At 45.7% G+C, this 17,121-nt stretch overlaps 2 protein-coding genes across 2 annotated transcripts; both read right to left on the reverse strand.

Annotated features, from left to right (window-relative positions):
• Positions 1-1,351: 1,351 nt before the first annotated feature.
• On the reverse strand, positions 1,352-5,804 carry LOC138772094 (claudin-12-like). The gene is made up of 2 exons (XM_069952221.1): positions 5,546-5,804; positions 1,352-3,497 (listed from the first exon to the last, which is right to left on the reverse strand). The coding sequence occupies exon 2, from the start codon at positions 3,476-3,478 to the stop codon at positions 2,744-2,746; it is 735 nt and encodes a 244-aa protein (XP_069808322.1). The 5' UTR covers positions 3,479-3,497; positions 5,546-5,804; the 3' UTR covers positions 1,352-2,743.
• A 6,316-nt stretch (positions 5,805-12,120) lies between these two features.
• Positions 12,121-14,615, reverse strand: LOC138772525 (gastrula zinc finger protein XlCGF49.1-like). The gene is made up of 2 exons (XM_069952990.1): positions 14,411-14,615; positions 12,121-12,897 (listed from the first exon to the last, which is right to left on the reverse strand). The coding sequence occupies exon 2, from the start codon at positions 12,841-12,843 to the stop codon at positions 12,133-12,135; it is 711 nt and encodes a 236-aa protein (XP_069809091.1). The 5' UTR covers positions 12,844-12,897; positions 14,411-14,615; the 3' UTR covers positions 12,121-12,132.
• Positions 14,616-17,121: the final 2,506 nt, after the last annotated feature.

The raw sequence follows: 17,121 nt of genomic DNA on the forward strand, positions 1-17,121 counted from the left end.
CAACATGCTTAGGTAAGCAGGGTGCTTGTGAAATCGTCGGTCACCCGCTGCGCATTGCTATTCCACGCAGCGTTGCACGGACGGTGCCCAATGAATTTAGGTGTGAACCTAAATAAACGATCAGCCGCTGATTGTTGTCTCTATTACACAGAGCGATAATTGGGATTGGGATAATGATTATGGCACTGTGGGATAGGACCCTAAGTGGACCATGCTCGAGTCCGATCATTCAGCATTTGATTACCGGTGGATGAAGAGGTTGGATGGAGCCCAGGGGAGTCCAGGAAAACACAGATATAGCCTATGGCTGTTTTCCTGGATTCTAGGGCTGCATCCAACTTCTTCAGCTATCAGGATTCAAATGTCAAACAATAGGACTCGAGCATGCTCTGGTTGCATTCATCTCTAATAGTCAACTATACTTTTTTACTAAGTATAAATAAAGGAGACTGCATGGACGCCCTATTGGTCTTTGTGGGGTGAATGGGGGCCCATGGCTACGTTCAGCATTGTTCACAAAACACAATGTAAACAGAGCCATACACGGTTCAAACATTTCACATTGTCAGAGGAGCGAAATATATAAAACAAAGCAATAATAGACTACAGATGATACGGTCACATACCTTGTCTCTGATATGGGAAGGCTGCCATTGCTTATGGATACTAAAAGCTTCCTATGGGAATTGATAATAGTCATATGTACTATAAACTAAAGATGAAAGTGTTTCAGGCTTCAGGTAAGGAGAGGCAGACACGGGCTAAAATCTCATGGATTTATTAGTATTTACTATTATAGTGCTATTGAAACTCCTGCTTCTAAACTTTGGTACATATCAAATTATTGGGGGGTAAGAGGACAGCTATCACATTGTGAGAGTACCTACACACTCTCGCTACAAGGGCACCACTGAAGTGACTCTTTCAGGTTTGCTATTAGAGGGCAGAATATGACAGGGGGGGGGGGCTGCTATAAGAGGTGGTCATATAGTTTTCAATTATTTGATTTTCATGTAAAAAGTTGTTTGAATGCTGTCAGGGCCTGTGAGTCCTGCTTCCCCACCACTCATAGAGAAAGCCTGTGAGTCCTGCTTCCCCACCACTCATAGAGAAAGCCTGTGAGTCCTGCTTCTCCACCACTCATAGAGAAAGCCTGCAAGTCCTGCTTCCCCCACCACTCATAGAGAAAGCCTGTGCGTCCTGCTTCCCCCACCACTCATAGAGAAAGCCTGTGAGTCCTGCTTCCCCCACCACTCATAGAGAAAGCCTGTGCGTCCTGCTTCCCCCACCACTCATAGAGAAAGCCTGCGAGTCCTGCTTCCCCCACCACTCATAGAGAAAGCCTGTGCGTCCTGCTTCCCCCACCACTCATAGAGAAAGCCTGTGCGTCCTGCTTCCCCCACCACTCATAGAGAAAGCCTGTGCGTCCTGCTTCCTCCACCACTCATAGAGAAAGCCTGTGAGTCCTGCTTTCCCCACCACTCATAGAGAAAGCCTGTGAGTCCTGCTTCCCCCTCCACACATAGAGAAAGCCTGTGCGTCCTGCTTCCCCTACCACACATAGAGAAAGCCTGTGAGTCCTGCATCCCCACCACACAGAGAAAGCCTGTGAGTCCTGCTTCCCCCACCACTTATAGAGAAAGCCTGTGAGTCCTGCTTCCCCGACCACTTATAGAGAAAGCCTGTGAGTCCTGCTTCCCCGACCACTTATAGAAAAAGCCTGTGAGTCCTGCTTCCCCACCACTTATAGAGAAAGCCTGTGAGTCCTGCTTCCCCCACCACCCATAGAGAAAGCCTGTGAGTCCTGCTTCCCCCACCACTCACAGAGAAAGCCTGTGAGTCCTGCTTCCCCCACCACTCAGAGAAAGCCTGTGAGTCCTGCTTCCCCCACCACTCATAGAGAAAGCCTGTGAGTCCTGCTTCCCCCACCACTTATAGAGAAAGCCTGTGAGTCCTGCTTCCCCACCACACATAGAGAAAGCCTGTGAGTCCTGCTTCCCCACCACTCATAGAGAAAGCCTGTGAGTCCTGCTTCCCCCACCACTCATAGAGAAAGCCTGTGAGTCCTGCTTCCCCCACCACCCATAGAGAGAGCCTGTGAGTCCTACTTTCCCCACCACTCATAGAGAGAACCTGTGAGTCCTGCTTCCTCCAGCGAATGTGAAATTTGCTAAATTTGTGAAAATATAGAATTTTAAGGGAGTTTGGACTAGAACATTTTGTCCAATTCTTATAATAATATTATTATCAGATCAGTGAAGGGCTAAGCCTGTATCCCTGTTGATCAGCTGATTGACAAGATACTGACACCCAGCACACCCAGCGATCACCTGTTCAGTGCCTGCACTACACAGTAAATAGGGCTGGAAGCAGTTGTATTTATTCAGTGTAGTGGTGTCAGCATATTACTGCAGCTGAGTGGTGTCAGCATATTACTGCAGCTCAGTGGTGTCACCATATTACTGCAGCTCAGCGGTGTCACCATATTACTGCAGCTCAGCGGTGCCACCACATTACTGCAGCGTTCAAATGAGCAGCAGTTAAGTTGCAGTCACCAACCCCGGCCAATAAGCAGGTAGCTGCATACAGCTCCGTTTACTGTGTGGTGCAGATGCTAATAATTGATAGCCTATCCTGAGAATAGGCCATCAGTCATATTACTTTTCTACTAGAGATCCCCTTTCAGCAGCATCGAGCACCATGACTGAAATAAATCCTCGCTATTGCAAACTACCCTATACAACTAAACCGTGTAGGTGACAGGGAAGTCTAGGTCAATGGCGGACAGATGGGACTGAGAAGAATAGGAAGGGGGGATGTAATTCTGCATATTAGGGATATGTGAGTAGAGGGGCTGCCAGTAGGCGGAGGACAGAGATTTACAGTTACAGTACCATACAAACAGCAATGCCGCAGTGAAGAACATCCCCCCAGCACTCCCAATGGCGACAAAGACAGCAATGTCATAGGTGAAGTATGGCCCATATTTACTGTTCAGGATGTTGTTATAGAATATGACCCAGGCAGATGGGGTGAGACTCATGGCACCCGCTAAGCAAAATAGCATGCCAGCCACAAGATGGCAGCCGGCACTGTTGACGAGACACTTGGCAATCTTCAGAGTCGGAATGTTAGAGTTGAATGTGGTGTTGCAGATCCCGATCAAACATAGGATAAGGGCGGCGGCGCCTGTCAGGATGCTGAAGGGGAGGGCAAACTGCAGGACGCGGATGTCCAACTGGTCCACACTGGCATACCAGGCCGTATCATAGATCATACAATCCCTGCTCCACTCCAGCCGAGTGCACTTCACCCAGAGCCCCATGCTGACCGTCAGGTTCTTCTCATTCCTGTTAAATGTGTAAAGTTTCATCAACCTCCACTGGGGTAGAAGGGTGGCGGCAAAGAGACCGGATATGGAGGCCGTCCCGCATACAAACGCTAATAAGGTCACCGCGTGCACCTCCTGACAGCCCATGGTGATCGGGGGGAGAAGACTGTAAAGGAACAGCAAACATTTTCCATTACTTTTTTTTAAATCTGTAAAAAAACTTTTATATGACATACATACACCATGACTGGGACACTTAAAGGGGTACTACGGTCGGAAAATTGTTTTCAGATCAACTGGTGCTGGAAAGTTATACAGATTTGTAATTTACTTCTATTTAAAAATCTCCACTCTTCCAGTACTTATCAGCTGTTGTATGTCCTGGAAGTGTTGTATTCTTTCCTGTCTGACATAGTGCTCTCCGCTGCCACCCCATAGAAAACCTCTCCTGCTCTGGACAGTTCCTGACATGGACAGAGGTGGCAGCAGAGAGCACTGCGTCAGACTGGAAAGAATACACTACTTCCTGCAGGACATACAACAGTTGATAAGTACTGGAAGGACAACGCGTTTCGAAGTCTGTCTGACTTCTTTATCACACTTGATAAAGAAGTCAGACTTACTTCGAAACGCATTCTGTCTGTTATAAAATATTTTTAACTTCCCCTGTTGCTTCTCTGTTGGACCTGCACCCATTATACCCGTACTGGAGTGGAGGAAAAGCTGTCTGGTGTATTATGCCTGTCAGTGGCATAGGAGGTCAGAGGCATTAGGAAGGCCTCTGGTTGTCATAGCTACTATCGGGGCTGTGCAATTTCTTTGAAGAGTCCTGTTAGTGAACAGAACAGTGTTCTCCCTATATCACACTGACCGCAGCATCTACAGGGTTAACTGCCAGGATCCGATCACAACTCTGGTCCTGGCAGTTGTGGAAGGAGCCCGGCTATGACTCACAGCTTCTGTGTCATTTCATCCATGGACGTTACTGTACGTCATCGCCCCATCAATGGATGTACAGTAATGTCTATTTGTGGGAACGGTTTAATATATATCAGTATTATAGCAGGAGTGGGTCTAAAACACAGGAAAAAGGTGCAAATCTTTCCATTATAGAGTCTCTTGGCTTAAAGGGGTACTCCAGCCCAAACATATTTTTCAGATATGGGAGGGGCTGTTTATGGATGGGGGAGGTCACTTACCTCCCAGGTTCCAGCGCCGGGTCCTGGATCGTGGCGCCCCGTACCCCCGTCCCGCGGATGCTTCCTGGTCTGAGCTGCCGCACGAGACGTGACATCTCAAGGCAGCTCAGCCATTCACCGGCCAAGGCGGGACCCCGGGGAGGTAAGTGACCTCCACCATCCATAACCACCCCCTCCCTGGCCATATCTGAAAAATACGGCCGGGCCAGAGTACCCCTTAAAGCTGAAAATCCCCGAAAATAAGACAGTGTCTTACATTAATTTTTGCTCCCAAAGATGCACTAGGTTTTATTTTCAGGAAATATGTTTTATTTTCCGACGAAGAAGAATTCACATGTCACATGCACAGCAGGGACAGAGCGTACGATATGTCAGCTTCCAGCCACCAGGGGGAGCTCACCACAGCGCACTTGTACAGCACAGCAGGGACAGCGTACGGTATGTTGGCTTCCGTTCACCAGGGGGAGCTCACCACAGCTAACTCCTACAGCACAGCGGGGACAGCGTACGGTATGTTAGCTTCTGGCCACCAGGGGGTGCTCATCACAGCTCACTCCTACAGCACAGCAGGGACACTGTACTGTATGGCGGCAGAGGACAGGATAACGGCAGACTCTGTGCAGCTCTACATTTGAAGGTGGGGGACAATGGTGGCGGGCTAAAAAAAAAATCACATCTCCATGCCCTGGTGTTCTGTTCGGCGGGCATGCTTCCACACAAAACCTTGGCAAGGTCTTTTGGGGGAGGCCTTATATTTAGCAATTCAGCAAAGGGGATGTATATTAAGCTATTCAGCAAAAATCAGGGGATGTCTTATTTTTGGGGAAACGGTGTGTATATATATATATATATAAATATATATATACACACACGCGCACATTTATATAATCACTACCTGACTATAACACTAAATATAATCTGTGGCGCTGGATTTATAGGCTGATAACATATCGATGTTACGATGCAGGATATACAGGGCATATAATAAGCCCCCATTAATAATGATGAGACTCACCTTGTCAGGCCGCGCACATCGCTGAGTAAACAGCCGTCAGATCTTTTCAGACTCAGATTAACGATCTCCCTAAATTAAGATTCACCCTGCGCTCCAGGACGTGCGCAGTCACTGGGCTCTCGGAGAGGACTGCAGTATAATCCTCTGTCTGCACTGCTGCAAGCCCCAGCTGTGACACCACCGCATGCTGAGCTCTGCTACATCATTATATAGCTAGATAGAAAGATCAGCCATCACCTACCACCCACACAGCACAGGCTGCTAGGTCACACTGCACATGCCCAGCATCCCCACAGGGGCATTATGGGATGATAGTCTGTCTGTACCATGGAAGATGCAGGCAATTATGCTCCAAGACTGCATATCCCAGCATGCTCTCTGATGCGGCTTCGGCTCCAGACAGTGGCAGAGGCTATTAGTGGAGAGAAGATGCTGTCGTCATAGAGAGATGAGCTGCAGTGAATGGAGAACCGTTCTCCGGATACTTGCTTCATCTTAGCCGAATAGAAAAGAGATTTGCATTCTATTACAGAGAACAAAAGGATTACCAGATAATAATTCCTTACATAGTGCCAACCTATTCCGTAGCGCTGTCTGCACTTAAAGAGATTGTCCAGAGAAAATTAAAGGGGTTGTTCACCATTTTTTTTTCCTTTCAAATCAATTTGTAATTTACTTCTATTTAAAAATAATCTCAAGTCTTCCTGTACTTAGCAGCTGCTGTATGTCCTGCAGGAAGTGGTGTATTCTGTCCAGTCTGGAGAGCAGGAGAGGTTTTCTAGGGGGATTTGCTGCTGCTCTGGACAGTTTCTGACATGGACAGAGGTGGCAGCAGAGAGCACTGTGTCAGACTGGAGCAAATACATCACTTCCTGCAGGACAGACAGCAGCTGATAAGTACTAGAAGATATGAGATTTTTTAAATAGAAGTAAATTACACATCTCTAAAACTAGAATTATTATTTTTCTTTTTTTGGGAACAATCCCTATCCAGAGATAGTGGGCAGCCTGACCACTGTACCAGGCACCGGCTTCTGTATAATGAATAGAGCCGCGGGTATGGCACATGACCCGCGGCTCTATACATTCCTATGTAGCTGTCAAAAAGAGCAGAGTAAGCCAAAAAGTGCTGTACTTGGCTCTATCTGGAAGCTTCATAGGGATAAATAGAGCAGTGGGACATGTGCCGGCCCCGCAGCTCTATTAAAAACAAAGTCCCTGGCAGGCTTTATCTGCAACATTGTAGCTTCTTTGAAATTCTGGAGGGGTTAATCTGAGGTCAAGTTGCTGATGAAATCACCGCTTATTCCTCCGAGCATTAGAAAGTTGCTGAAAGAAACTTGTTTACATCAGTCATCTCAGAAGGGAGGAGGTAAATGTAATCACAGCAATAATTTCCTTTGATAGTAAAGGTCAGGGAATTGCATTTATAGGTGTTCTCCCAAGACATGTAACTTACCAATATGGTTATCATTGATTATACTGACAGTTACATGATTCACCTCTGACAGGAAATACAAGAACTGCACAGCATGTATTGTCTCCAGCTCTCCAGCTCCTCCCCGGCGAGACAACGCATCATCCTTAGCCGGGATCCAGAGTCTGTGCGCTATTCCCACCGCCCGCGAGTGATGTCATAATCTCTGCCCAGCCCTTCCATCACCATCTCCTTATCATATACATCTTTATTGGGACATGTAAAGAGAGTGAAGTGTGTTTACAGCATGCTGCCTTGTAGTGAATGATGCTACAGAAAGAGCAGACAGGGAGTGCATACAGCAGGTGCTGCAGCCTCATTGTGCAATAGTCTGCAGTAAAATGGTACTTATGTTATGCAACAGCTTTGGGCAGGGAACTGGAAGGAGTGCTGGGGGAGGGAACCAGGCAGGGTGGGAGGACTGTGATGAACCTAGGAAAACATTGCATTGGGAGAAATGAAGAACTGAGAAAATTCTCAACCAGGAAGTGCAGAACTAAGGGCCCTATTCCATGGGACGATTATCGTTAAGTCGTTCGAATCTAAACGATAATTATTCGGTTGAATAGCAGTTAACGATTAACGACCAAACAAGAAATCGTTGATCATTTAATAAGACCTGGACCTATTTTTATCGTTACTCGTTCACAAATCGTTCGGATTGAATAAGAACGATCATAAGTAACGATTATCGTTCCATGTAAATGGGTGAACGATTTCAGGTCTTTCGCAATAGCGGTCGTTTAGATCGTTTATCGTTAACGATTATGCTAACGATAATCGTCCTGTGGAATAGGGCCCTAAGACCCCTGAAACAAATGGATTTCTGGCAGAAAGGTTGGCACTTTTATTGTTTAACCTGATCAGAGTACCCCTTTAAATCACCTTTTCAATAATCAGAGGAAGGTTTGACTTGTCTGACCACCAGCCATCACCACTGTTCTTGCCAGTTAAACCAATACCTGGTTAGGCTGGGTTCACACTGCGTTTTTGAAATCCATTTTTTGCGAAAACTGGATGGAAAAAACGGATGCACGGACTTCCATTATAAAAAAAACGGATCAAAACGGATCCGTTTTTTTTAAAGGGACACAAAAGTAATGTCAGCTACGGCTGGGTTCACACTGCGTTTTTGCAATCCGTTCTTTGCAACAAAAAAAAACGGATCCATTTGTGTACATCAGTTTTGATCCGTTTTTCCATTGACTCCAATTGTAAAAAAACGGATCAAAACGGATCTGTTTTTTTGACGGACACAAAAACGTAGCTGACACTACTTTTGTGTCCGTTAAGAAAAAAACGGATTTGTTTTAATCCGTTTTTTTACAATTGGAGTCAGTGGAAATGCATCCGTTTTTAGCAAAAAAACGGATGAAAAAAAAATGGATTGGAAAAACGCAGTGTGAACCTAGCCTACATTTTTGTGTCCGTAAAAAAAAAAACGGATCCGTTTTGTTCTTTTTTTTTTTTTACAATGGAAGTCAATGTAAAAACGGATCAAATAGGATGCACACAAATGCATCCGTTTTTTTCATTTGTTTTTTTTGCAAAAAACGGATTGCAAAAACGCAGTGTGAACGCAGCCCTACACATATTCAAGAGCATCTCTCGCTATGGCTCATACTCCTATGTGGGACGTCCATATCACCTATCCCTGCATTGTCTGTAGACTGGAGGGACCAGATAATGAAGAGCTTTGACTTTCCGCTGATATTGAATTTTTATTAATTCTTCATATTATGTCACATAATGTACATTGCGTTATTTAAAACAATTCCATAAGGGCAGTAAAAGAATTGAATTACAGAAAGAAAAAGGAACATAAAAAACACAAAAATTGTGCCCAGTGGCTACCGACCCTCCGAGCACCAATTCGGCCTGCCCCCATGCTGGCCTCTCCATTGATAATCCATTGGGGGGGGGACTGGTGGCGGATCATTGCACAAGGGGTGGAGCTACACCCCCAGCTTCCCTGTTGGATTAGTGCTCGGAGGGGCATTAGCCACACCCCCTGTGCTCCTAATGGCTTACTGGGCACAACTAACAGCACAGGAGCGGCGCTGAGGATGAAGGTAAAAGACATACCTTCCTCCTCGGTGCCTTATGCCCACTAGGGAGCTGTATGGTTAGATTAATCTAACCTGCTCATAGTTCCCCTTTAAGACAATCAATTCCCTTCATATCTGATGCTGCTGTTACATGTCAGAGTTGCTGGGGGTTAGCATCCAGTGAATCTGACTACAGAGAAAAATGTAGTCAGACTTCACCAGTTGAAATAAATTTGTCAGCTGCCATCTATGCTGCCGACACTGCTGGATGAGGGGACACAGGTACCATTCATATGACTGTCTGTGCTTCCATAAAATAAAATGCTTCTATTCCCTGGTTCCAAATGTCGAAGAGGAATCCCCAAGTATTTGGAACGCCTCCTCACTCCCCCTCCCATCCCTATCCCCGTATGGCATAAAAGGGAATGTGTCAAGACAAAATGACTTCTTGTTTAAATGTTTTCATGTTGAACAGATTTTTAAAGAATTTTTGGGGACTTTATTTTTCTCATTTTTAATTTTTCTATCTTTATTATAAAATAATCCTGACATCTTGCATTTTTCATTCTCTCCACTGGGAATAAAACTAAGCTGAGACTTCCTGTTGTGTCTGTGGTGATAAGAGGAGGCTGCTGAAAAGTGATCTGTACAGCATTGCAGTGTCATGTGACACTAGCAGATAGAGGAGACAATAGCAGCTCCCTGTGGAATGACCTTTTCACAGGTCACAGAGCAGACAATGTCTCACATTAATCTCCAGGGGACAGAGTCTGGTCTATTGTTGTCTATGTCCATGAGTCTTCCTGTAAAGCATGTTACTAAATGCTGTTAAGAATAGCACAGGCAAGATGGCCGTCCCCATAACAATGTACAAAACGTGAAATAAAAAAAATAAAAAAAGTAAAAAACTAGAAACAGATTAAAACAAAAGAACACATTGAGGTGACACATTCCCTTTAATATGGTGTCGGTCCATAATGCAAGATAAATAGAGATGAGCGAACCTCGAGCATGCTCGAGTCGAACCCGAACTTCAGCAGCCACCACTAATCAAATGTCGAAAGTTCGGGTTCGGATCGACTCGAGCATGCTCCAGGTTCGCTCATCTCTACACCCTAAGGCTATGTTCCCACTACGTACTGATAAGCAGTAAGTATGATCATGAATAGAGATGAGCGAACCTGGAGCATGCTCGAGTCGATCCGAACCCGAACGTTCGGCATTTGATTAGCGGTGGCTGCTGAAGTTGGATAAAGCCCTAAGGCTATGTGGAAAACATGGATATAGTCATTGGCTGTATCCATGTTTTCCAGACAACCTTAGAGCTTTATCCAAGTTCAGCAGCCACCGCTAATCAAATACCGAACGTTCGGGTTCGGATGGACTCGAACCTGAACCCGGTTCTCTCATCTCTAATCATGAACATTAATTCCAGTTGGTTGCGCTTAACAGTTTGTAATGGGAACACGACCTCAAATACAGGGACCTCAAAATCCCATCTGAAGGGAGCTGCAGGCCATGCGTGTGCGCTGTTGTCCATTCATTCTCTAAGGAGCCACCGATTAGAGCCGAAAGCTGAATTTCACTCACTTGGGCTAGTCCATAGAAAATAAATGGAGTCAGACCCCCCCTTCAGCCCCTGATCATACAGTGAACCATATCCTATAGTATAAGATGAAATACCATCTTTCCACTCTTTGTCTGTAGGACGAAGAACAGAACAACACTCGTATGCAGTAGGTCTTTACTAATAACTAGATGGAGGAGTCTGCCATCTTTATCTGCCACCATTCTTGAGTCAACAGTCACAATTCTTGGATATAGTATAACATGATGCAGATTACAGACAAAGGCGGTCATCTCTACAACTTCACAAAACCTAAAAGTATCTGGTCTATAAAATCATATGGAAACCATCCTGGCCCCCTCTGCGAGTCGAGTGGCTGCGATTACGAATGGCCATAGGCGGTCTAGAATATATATCTGAAAGCCATCTCCTTCTGTCACTTATATGGTGGAACTCTACAGTCTCATAGGAACCGTGTACAGGGTTCAACGTCCACTTGTGTTGGATTAAAAAATAGCTTGTAAATCTACATGGCACATTATTCGTAGTGTTTAAGATATAAAGAGAGAATAAAAGTCATTTTTAGGCCAAGTCTGAATAGTGAGGCCATGGCGCTAGGGTTCTCTACCAAAAAGATCAGGGTAGACCAGGAATGGGGAACCTTCTGCCCTCCAGCTGTTGCAAAACTACAATTCCCATCATGCCTGGACAGCTAAAGCTTAAAGGGTTTATCCAGCTCTACAAAAACATGGCCACTTTTTCCCCTCTCTTGTCTCCAGATTGGGTGGAGTCTGGGACTTAGTTCCATTAAAGTAAATGGAGCGTAAAGGGGTACTCCGGCGGGGGGGGGGGGGGTTATTTTGGAATCTGGCCGGGGAGGAGGTGGCTGAGGAAAACGACGTCCAATCACCTCCCCGGTTCCAGTGGCGAGTCCCATATCGCGGTGCTACGGTCCCCGGCCGCTTCCTGGTGTCTGACGCGGGCTCAGCCAGTCAGTGACAAAGGTGGGATCTGAGCGGACTTAAACTGTGACGTCACGTCTTGAGCCTGCGTCAGACACCAGGAAGCGGCCGGGCACCGGGGACTGGAGCGCCGCGATACGGGACCCGCCGCTGGAACCGGGGAGTTGAGTGGACGTTGTTTCCCTCAGCCACCTCCTCCCCGGCCAGATCCCAAAATAGCCCCCCCGAAGTACCCCTTTAATTGCAAACCACACCTGAACTGGAGACAAGAGAGTGACCAGAAGTGGCCATGTTTTGGTAGCGCTGAATAACCCCTTTTAGCTGAAAGGCTGAAGGTTCCACATCCCTGGGGTAGACAATACTTCATCCTAAGGGCCGCTTCCCACGTTCCGGATACATGGACCAGAGTTCGGAGTTCCCGGCATCATGTATCATTACACTAGCCGTGTCAGTACAGGAGCGCAAACGTTTAAACAGCTTCGTATGATGCCGGGAGTTCCTCATTCTGCTTGGTAAGAACGTGTGACTGCCCCCTAAACGTGGATTTTCTGATGGGCAACAAGGTGAGAGCTGTGAGTAAATGTCTTTCCACACGTCATGCAGGCATAAGGCTTCTCCCCTGAGTGCGCCCTCTGATGAATAACCAGATTTGAGCGGTGAGTGAAGCTTTTTCCACAGTCAGTACAGACGTAGGGTCTCTCGCCCGTATGAACCCTCTGGTGGGTCACTAGGTTGGAGCTGATGCTGAACTTTTTCCCGCACTCTCCACAACTATACGGTCTTTCCCCCGTGTGCACCCTCTGATGGGTCACGGCATTGGAGCTGGTACTGAAGCTCTTCCCACATTCCATACACATGTACGGCCTGGACCCCGTGTGGACCCTGAAGTGGGTCACCAGGTTGGATTTCTGGGCGAAACTCTTCTGACATATAGCACAGGCGTACGGTTTGGTTTTCTCGATGCCCTGGTCTTGTTCACCAGATTCGTCCACTTCCTTCTTCACTTTGCTCTTGCCGGATGACGATCTGGTTTGGCCGTTCAGTTGGCTTCTTAATGACGGACGGCCTTGCGTCTCCTTTGTTTTATACGAGTGCTTTCGCGACGGCCTCTGATCCTTTGTCTTCTTGTTCTCGGGGGGGAGGTTTATGGTCCTACCAGATCTGGTCACTTTGGAGGAACTTCTCATCTTCTTGGATTTAGATTTGCCCCAGTCCTTTTTGCTCCTGTAGTCAGATGTCTCCATTTTTTGTGACCAGTGAGAATGTAAAGATCTAATGTCATCCAGCAATGGTTTACGCTGAAAGGAAGATGGACGTGTAAACGATGAGTAACAACCAATAGGTACAAGAAGTTATACGTACTGTTTCACCTCCGTAGTATCATAAGGAACACAACAAAGAACCTGTATTCTCTAGAACAGAGATGGGGAACCTTCGGCCCTCCAGCTGTTGCAAAACTACAATTCCCATCATGCCTGGACAGCCAAAGCGAAGCTTTGGCTGTCCAGGCATGATGGGAATTGTAGTTTTGCAACAGCTGGAGGGCTGAAGGCTCCCTATTCCTGCTCTAGAAGATCACACAAACTCTAACAGTAGGATTGTTAGGTTGGTATCCCACATGGCATGTTTTAAAGCCTGAAAGATATGACTGCAAGGGAATCTATCAGCAACGGCCAAAGAAGCCCGGAGCCCGGTGGGAGTCCTGGGGCGGCAATCCAGTGCTGGAGAGGCATGGGGAGAGGTGAATTGGGATAATTTGTTATGTTCCCCCCCTCTCCTTTAAAGTGAAAGTACCATCAGGCCCAGGCTGAAGCACAGGAGACGGGCCGACCCACCCCCACTGGACGGAACTCCCCCTCCCGCTATGACGCAGCCCTATTAGAATCAATGGAGCAGCATCATAGAGATATGGGGGGTTCTTCCCACTGGGGGTGGGTACAAAGTTCTCTGGAGGCGGCTTATGCCCCTGGGAACAAAAAGATTGGACAACGGACATCCAACATGCCTGATCCTTCTCTCCCCCATCATTACATTAAGCCAGGAGACTACTATACATCAGGGGCGTTAAACGTGCAGCCCTCCAGCTGTTGCAAAACTACAATTCCCATCATGCTAAAGCTTTGGCTGTCCGGGCATGCTGGGAATTGTAGTTCTGCAACAGCTGGAGGGCCGCACCCCTGTTTGTGACATAACTAGGCATATCTAAACCACTGTGCACCATGTAATAGTGGCCAAGGGGGCTGGCACCTAACTTTCTGCTGTCCCTTAGACCAGGGATGGGGAACCTTCGGCCCTCCAGCTGTTGTAAAACTACAATTCCCATCATGCTAAAGCTTTGGCTGTCAAGGCATGATGGGAATTGTAGTTCTGCAACAGCTGGAGGGCCGGAGGTTCCCCATCCCTGCCATAGACTATAGTAACAGTAAACCCCCATAAAGCTGTAGTATACATAGACCCCCTTTAAATCCTCCCACATTTGTGCCCGTGACAAGACGATTCCTCGTCCGTAATGACATCACATGACGGCATCATCAGCGGACGTGAGGTCATCGCACTTATGAGGTTTTAAGGGTCAGTACAGGATATTATAAAGTTTATTACATATTTATGGGGTAACATTGTGATATGAAGAATCCCTTTAAGGCCAGCACCAGCTTCTATATACTGATAAATGCTGGAGGTCCCCATCCCCCACACAGTGCACAACCCTCCCCCACTATCCCCAATGCAGACAATAAAGATGGAGGAGACGGGGAGCACAATGGTGGCAGCACACACACCGGCATCTCCTGCCCCGGGTGACAGTCCTACCTGCCGCTCACCAGCCAGCCTTTTGTGTATGCGCTCACATAGCACACGGGATGAAACTGCCAATTAGAAGGCTGGCCTGGCGCAAGGCATCCTGGGAAACGGAGTCTTTTCTTTTCAGAATACCAAAGCTCCGGGACTACAACTCCCAGACGTCTAAGGAATCGAGAGGAAGGTGAATGAGGTAGAGCGGCCAATCAGCGAGCGCCGCCTCTTCTACGTCACTGTTAGGTTCCACGGCGCAGCTGAGGGAATAAAGCGCTAGTGGCCTCTAGTGGTGAAACGGTATATCCTGAATTATAGATGAGGAATAGGGGATAGATAGATAAATAGATAGGAGATAGATAAATATAGATATAACGATTTACTAGTTGTATGTTATAGTGTAGGGTAGAAATAGAATTATATATATATCCATCCTACACTGTAACATACAACTAGTAAATCTGGCCATTATTTCCATATATACATGTATCCTACAATATAACATACAACTTATATTATATATATATATATATCACTAGATTTACAAGTTGTATGTTATATTGTAGGATACATGTATATATGGAAATAAGGGGCCACATTTACTAGGTGTATGTTGTACTATAAGGGTTTTAAAAAATATATCAGAAAAAATGTTAAAGTTAAAATTATATATATATATATATATTCTCTTGCTTCCTCCCCTGAGCCGATCACTTACCCCCAGTGACTGGCTATGCATGCAGTGTCACCAGGACCTAGTAATGAGAGGCAGGGACTGGGAGCCATCAGTACTGCAGGGGACCAGGGGAGGTGAGAATGAGTGTTTGAAGTGTTTTTCAAACTTATTTTAATTTAAATATTGTAATGAACGTACATGCAAACAATAGACCAAAAGACACATTTTATATAATCTATTAAATGGTCTTGGTCTTAATAAAAAAAATAAAAATAAAAAAATAAGGGGTCTGGAATACCCCTTTAAAAGTGAATGTGGATGATTTAGCGCAGAAGATTATGCAGTAAATCTATAAGTCTTTGCATTCATTTTATATAGGGCTATCACTATGTATGTGCTGAAATATGAGCTGAAATAAGCTGCTATATGATGAGACAGCTGCCACCTCTGTCCATGTCAGGAACAGTCCCAGAGCAGAGAGAACTGTGTCAGACTGGAAAGAATGCACCACTTCCTGCAGGACATACAGCAGCTGATAAGTACAGGAAAGCTTGAGATTTTTAAATAGCTGTAATTTACAAATCTATATAAACTTACTAAAACCATTTGTTTTGAAAGAAAAAAAAATCACTGGAGAACCCCTTTAAAGACTTCATGAAGTCCACACATAATATACATCCTATGAAGTTGGTCTCATATTTCCATTGATGCGTTTAATCTATTTTAATCCCCACATACAGCACAGCAGAGAACTTTGGAACACAAATTTTGGAAAAAAGTTTATGCACCTCCCAGTGATCATAAAGTCATAAGATTATTTCAAAGGCCTAAAGGTGTTATCCTACAACTATTGTTCTAGTGTTATATCCAGGTTGTAAAAGCAAGTTGGAGGCCGAACTAGGGGGACCCAGACCGGACCTAGAGCAAGGGGACCCAGATCCATGTTCTCTCTATAGAAATGTATTGGGCAACCATAAAGCTCACATTAATAAGAAACGCCTCTTAAGGGTGCGTTCACACCTACAGGATCTGCAGCAGATCTGCAGCAGATTTGATGCTGTGTTCAGTTATTTAAATGAAATCTGCTGCAGAAAATCAGCTGCAGATCCTGTAGGTGTGAACGCACCATAAGCCAGCATTTTTGCAGTCCGTTTTTTCATCCATCTTTTTGGAAAAAAAAACGGATGAAAAAAAAAAAAAAAAAAAAAAAAAAAAGGAGGTATCGCTGTGCATCCATTTTGATCAGTTTTTCCATTGACTTTTTACATGTTTTTGTGTACCTTAAAAAAAATGATGCTTTTTTTAAGGATTTTTTTTATGATGAAAGTCAATGGGAAAAAAATGATCAAAATGGATGCACAGAAATACATCCTCTTTTCATCCAGTTTTTGCAACAAAAAAAAAAAAAAAAAAATGAAAAAAAACAACTGACTACAAAAACTCAGTGTGAATTTCTGCCTCACATGGTAGATACCATATTTTCCACTGTGTAAGACGACAATGAACTTACCTGTCACCCGTTCCGGGCAGCTCCACCCGGCAGCCACGGGTCTCCCCTCAGGTGCCTGGCGCAGGCAGCGTGATGCAGAGACACTGCCTAAACCGGAAGTTCCCGAAGCCTCTGCCATTTGTCTGAAGCTCTCCCGGCAGCCGAGCACATCCATGCTTCGCCGATCCGGTGCTTGCCTCCCCGGGAGAGTTTTGGGGACTTCCGGTTTAGGCAGCGTCTCTGCATCACGGTGCCTGTGCCGGGAACATGACAGGAAACGCGCAGCTGCTGAGAGGCGCTGCCCGGAACAGGTGACAGGTAAGTTGAATTTTTTTTTTTTTTTTTTTTTTAATAGCGGTCGCCAGGGTGGGAATGTGGCCATTTTCAAGCTCCCCCATGGTATGTGGCGTCCATTCCCGGCGAATAGGACGATTTTTTTGGGGTTAAAAAGTTGTCTCATACGCTGGAAAGTACGGTATATACATTTTTATTTAAATCTTCACTGCTTAGATATAGGGCCCTATTCCACCGGACGATTGTAGTTCACATAATCGTTAACGATTA

The sequence above is a fragment of the Dendropsophus ebraccatus genome, chromosome 14 (genome assembly GCF_027789765.1).
Source record: "Dendropsophus ebraccatus isolate aDenEbr1 chromosome 14, aDenEbr1.pat, whole genome shotgun sequence".
Classification (NCBI taxonomy): Eukaryota; Metazoa; Chordata; class Amphibia; order Anura; family Hylidae; genus Dendropsophus; species Dendropsophus ebraccatus.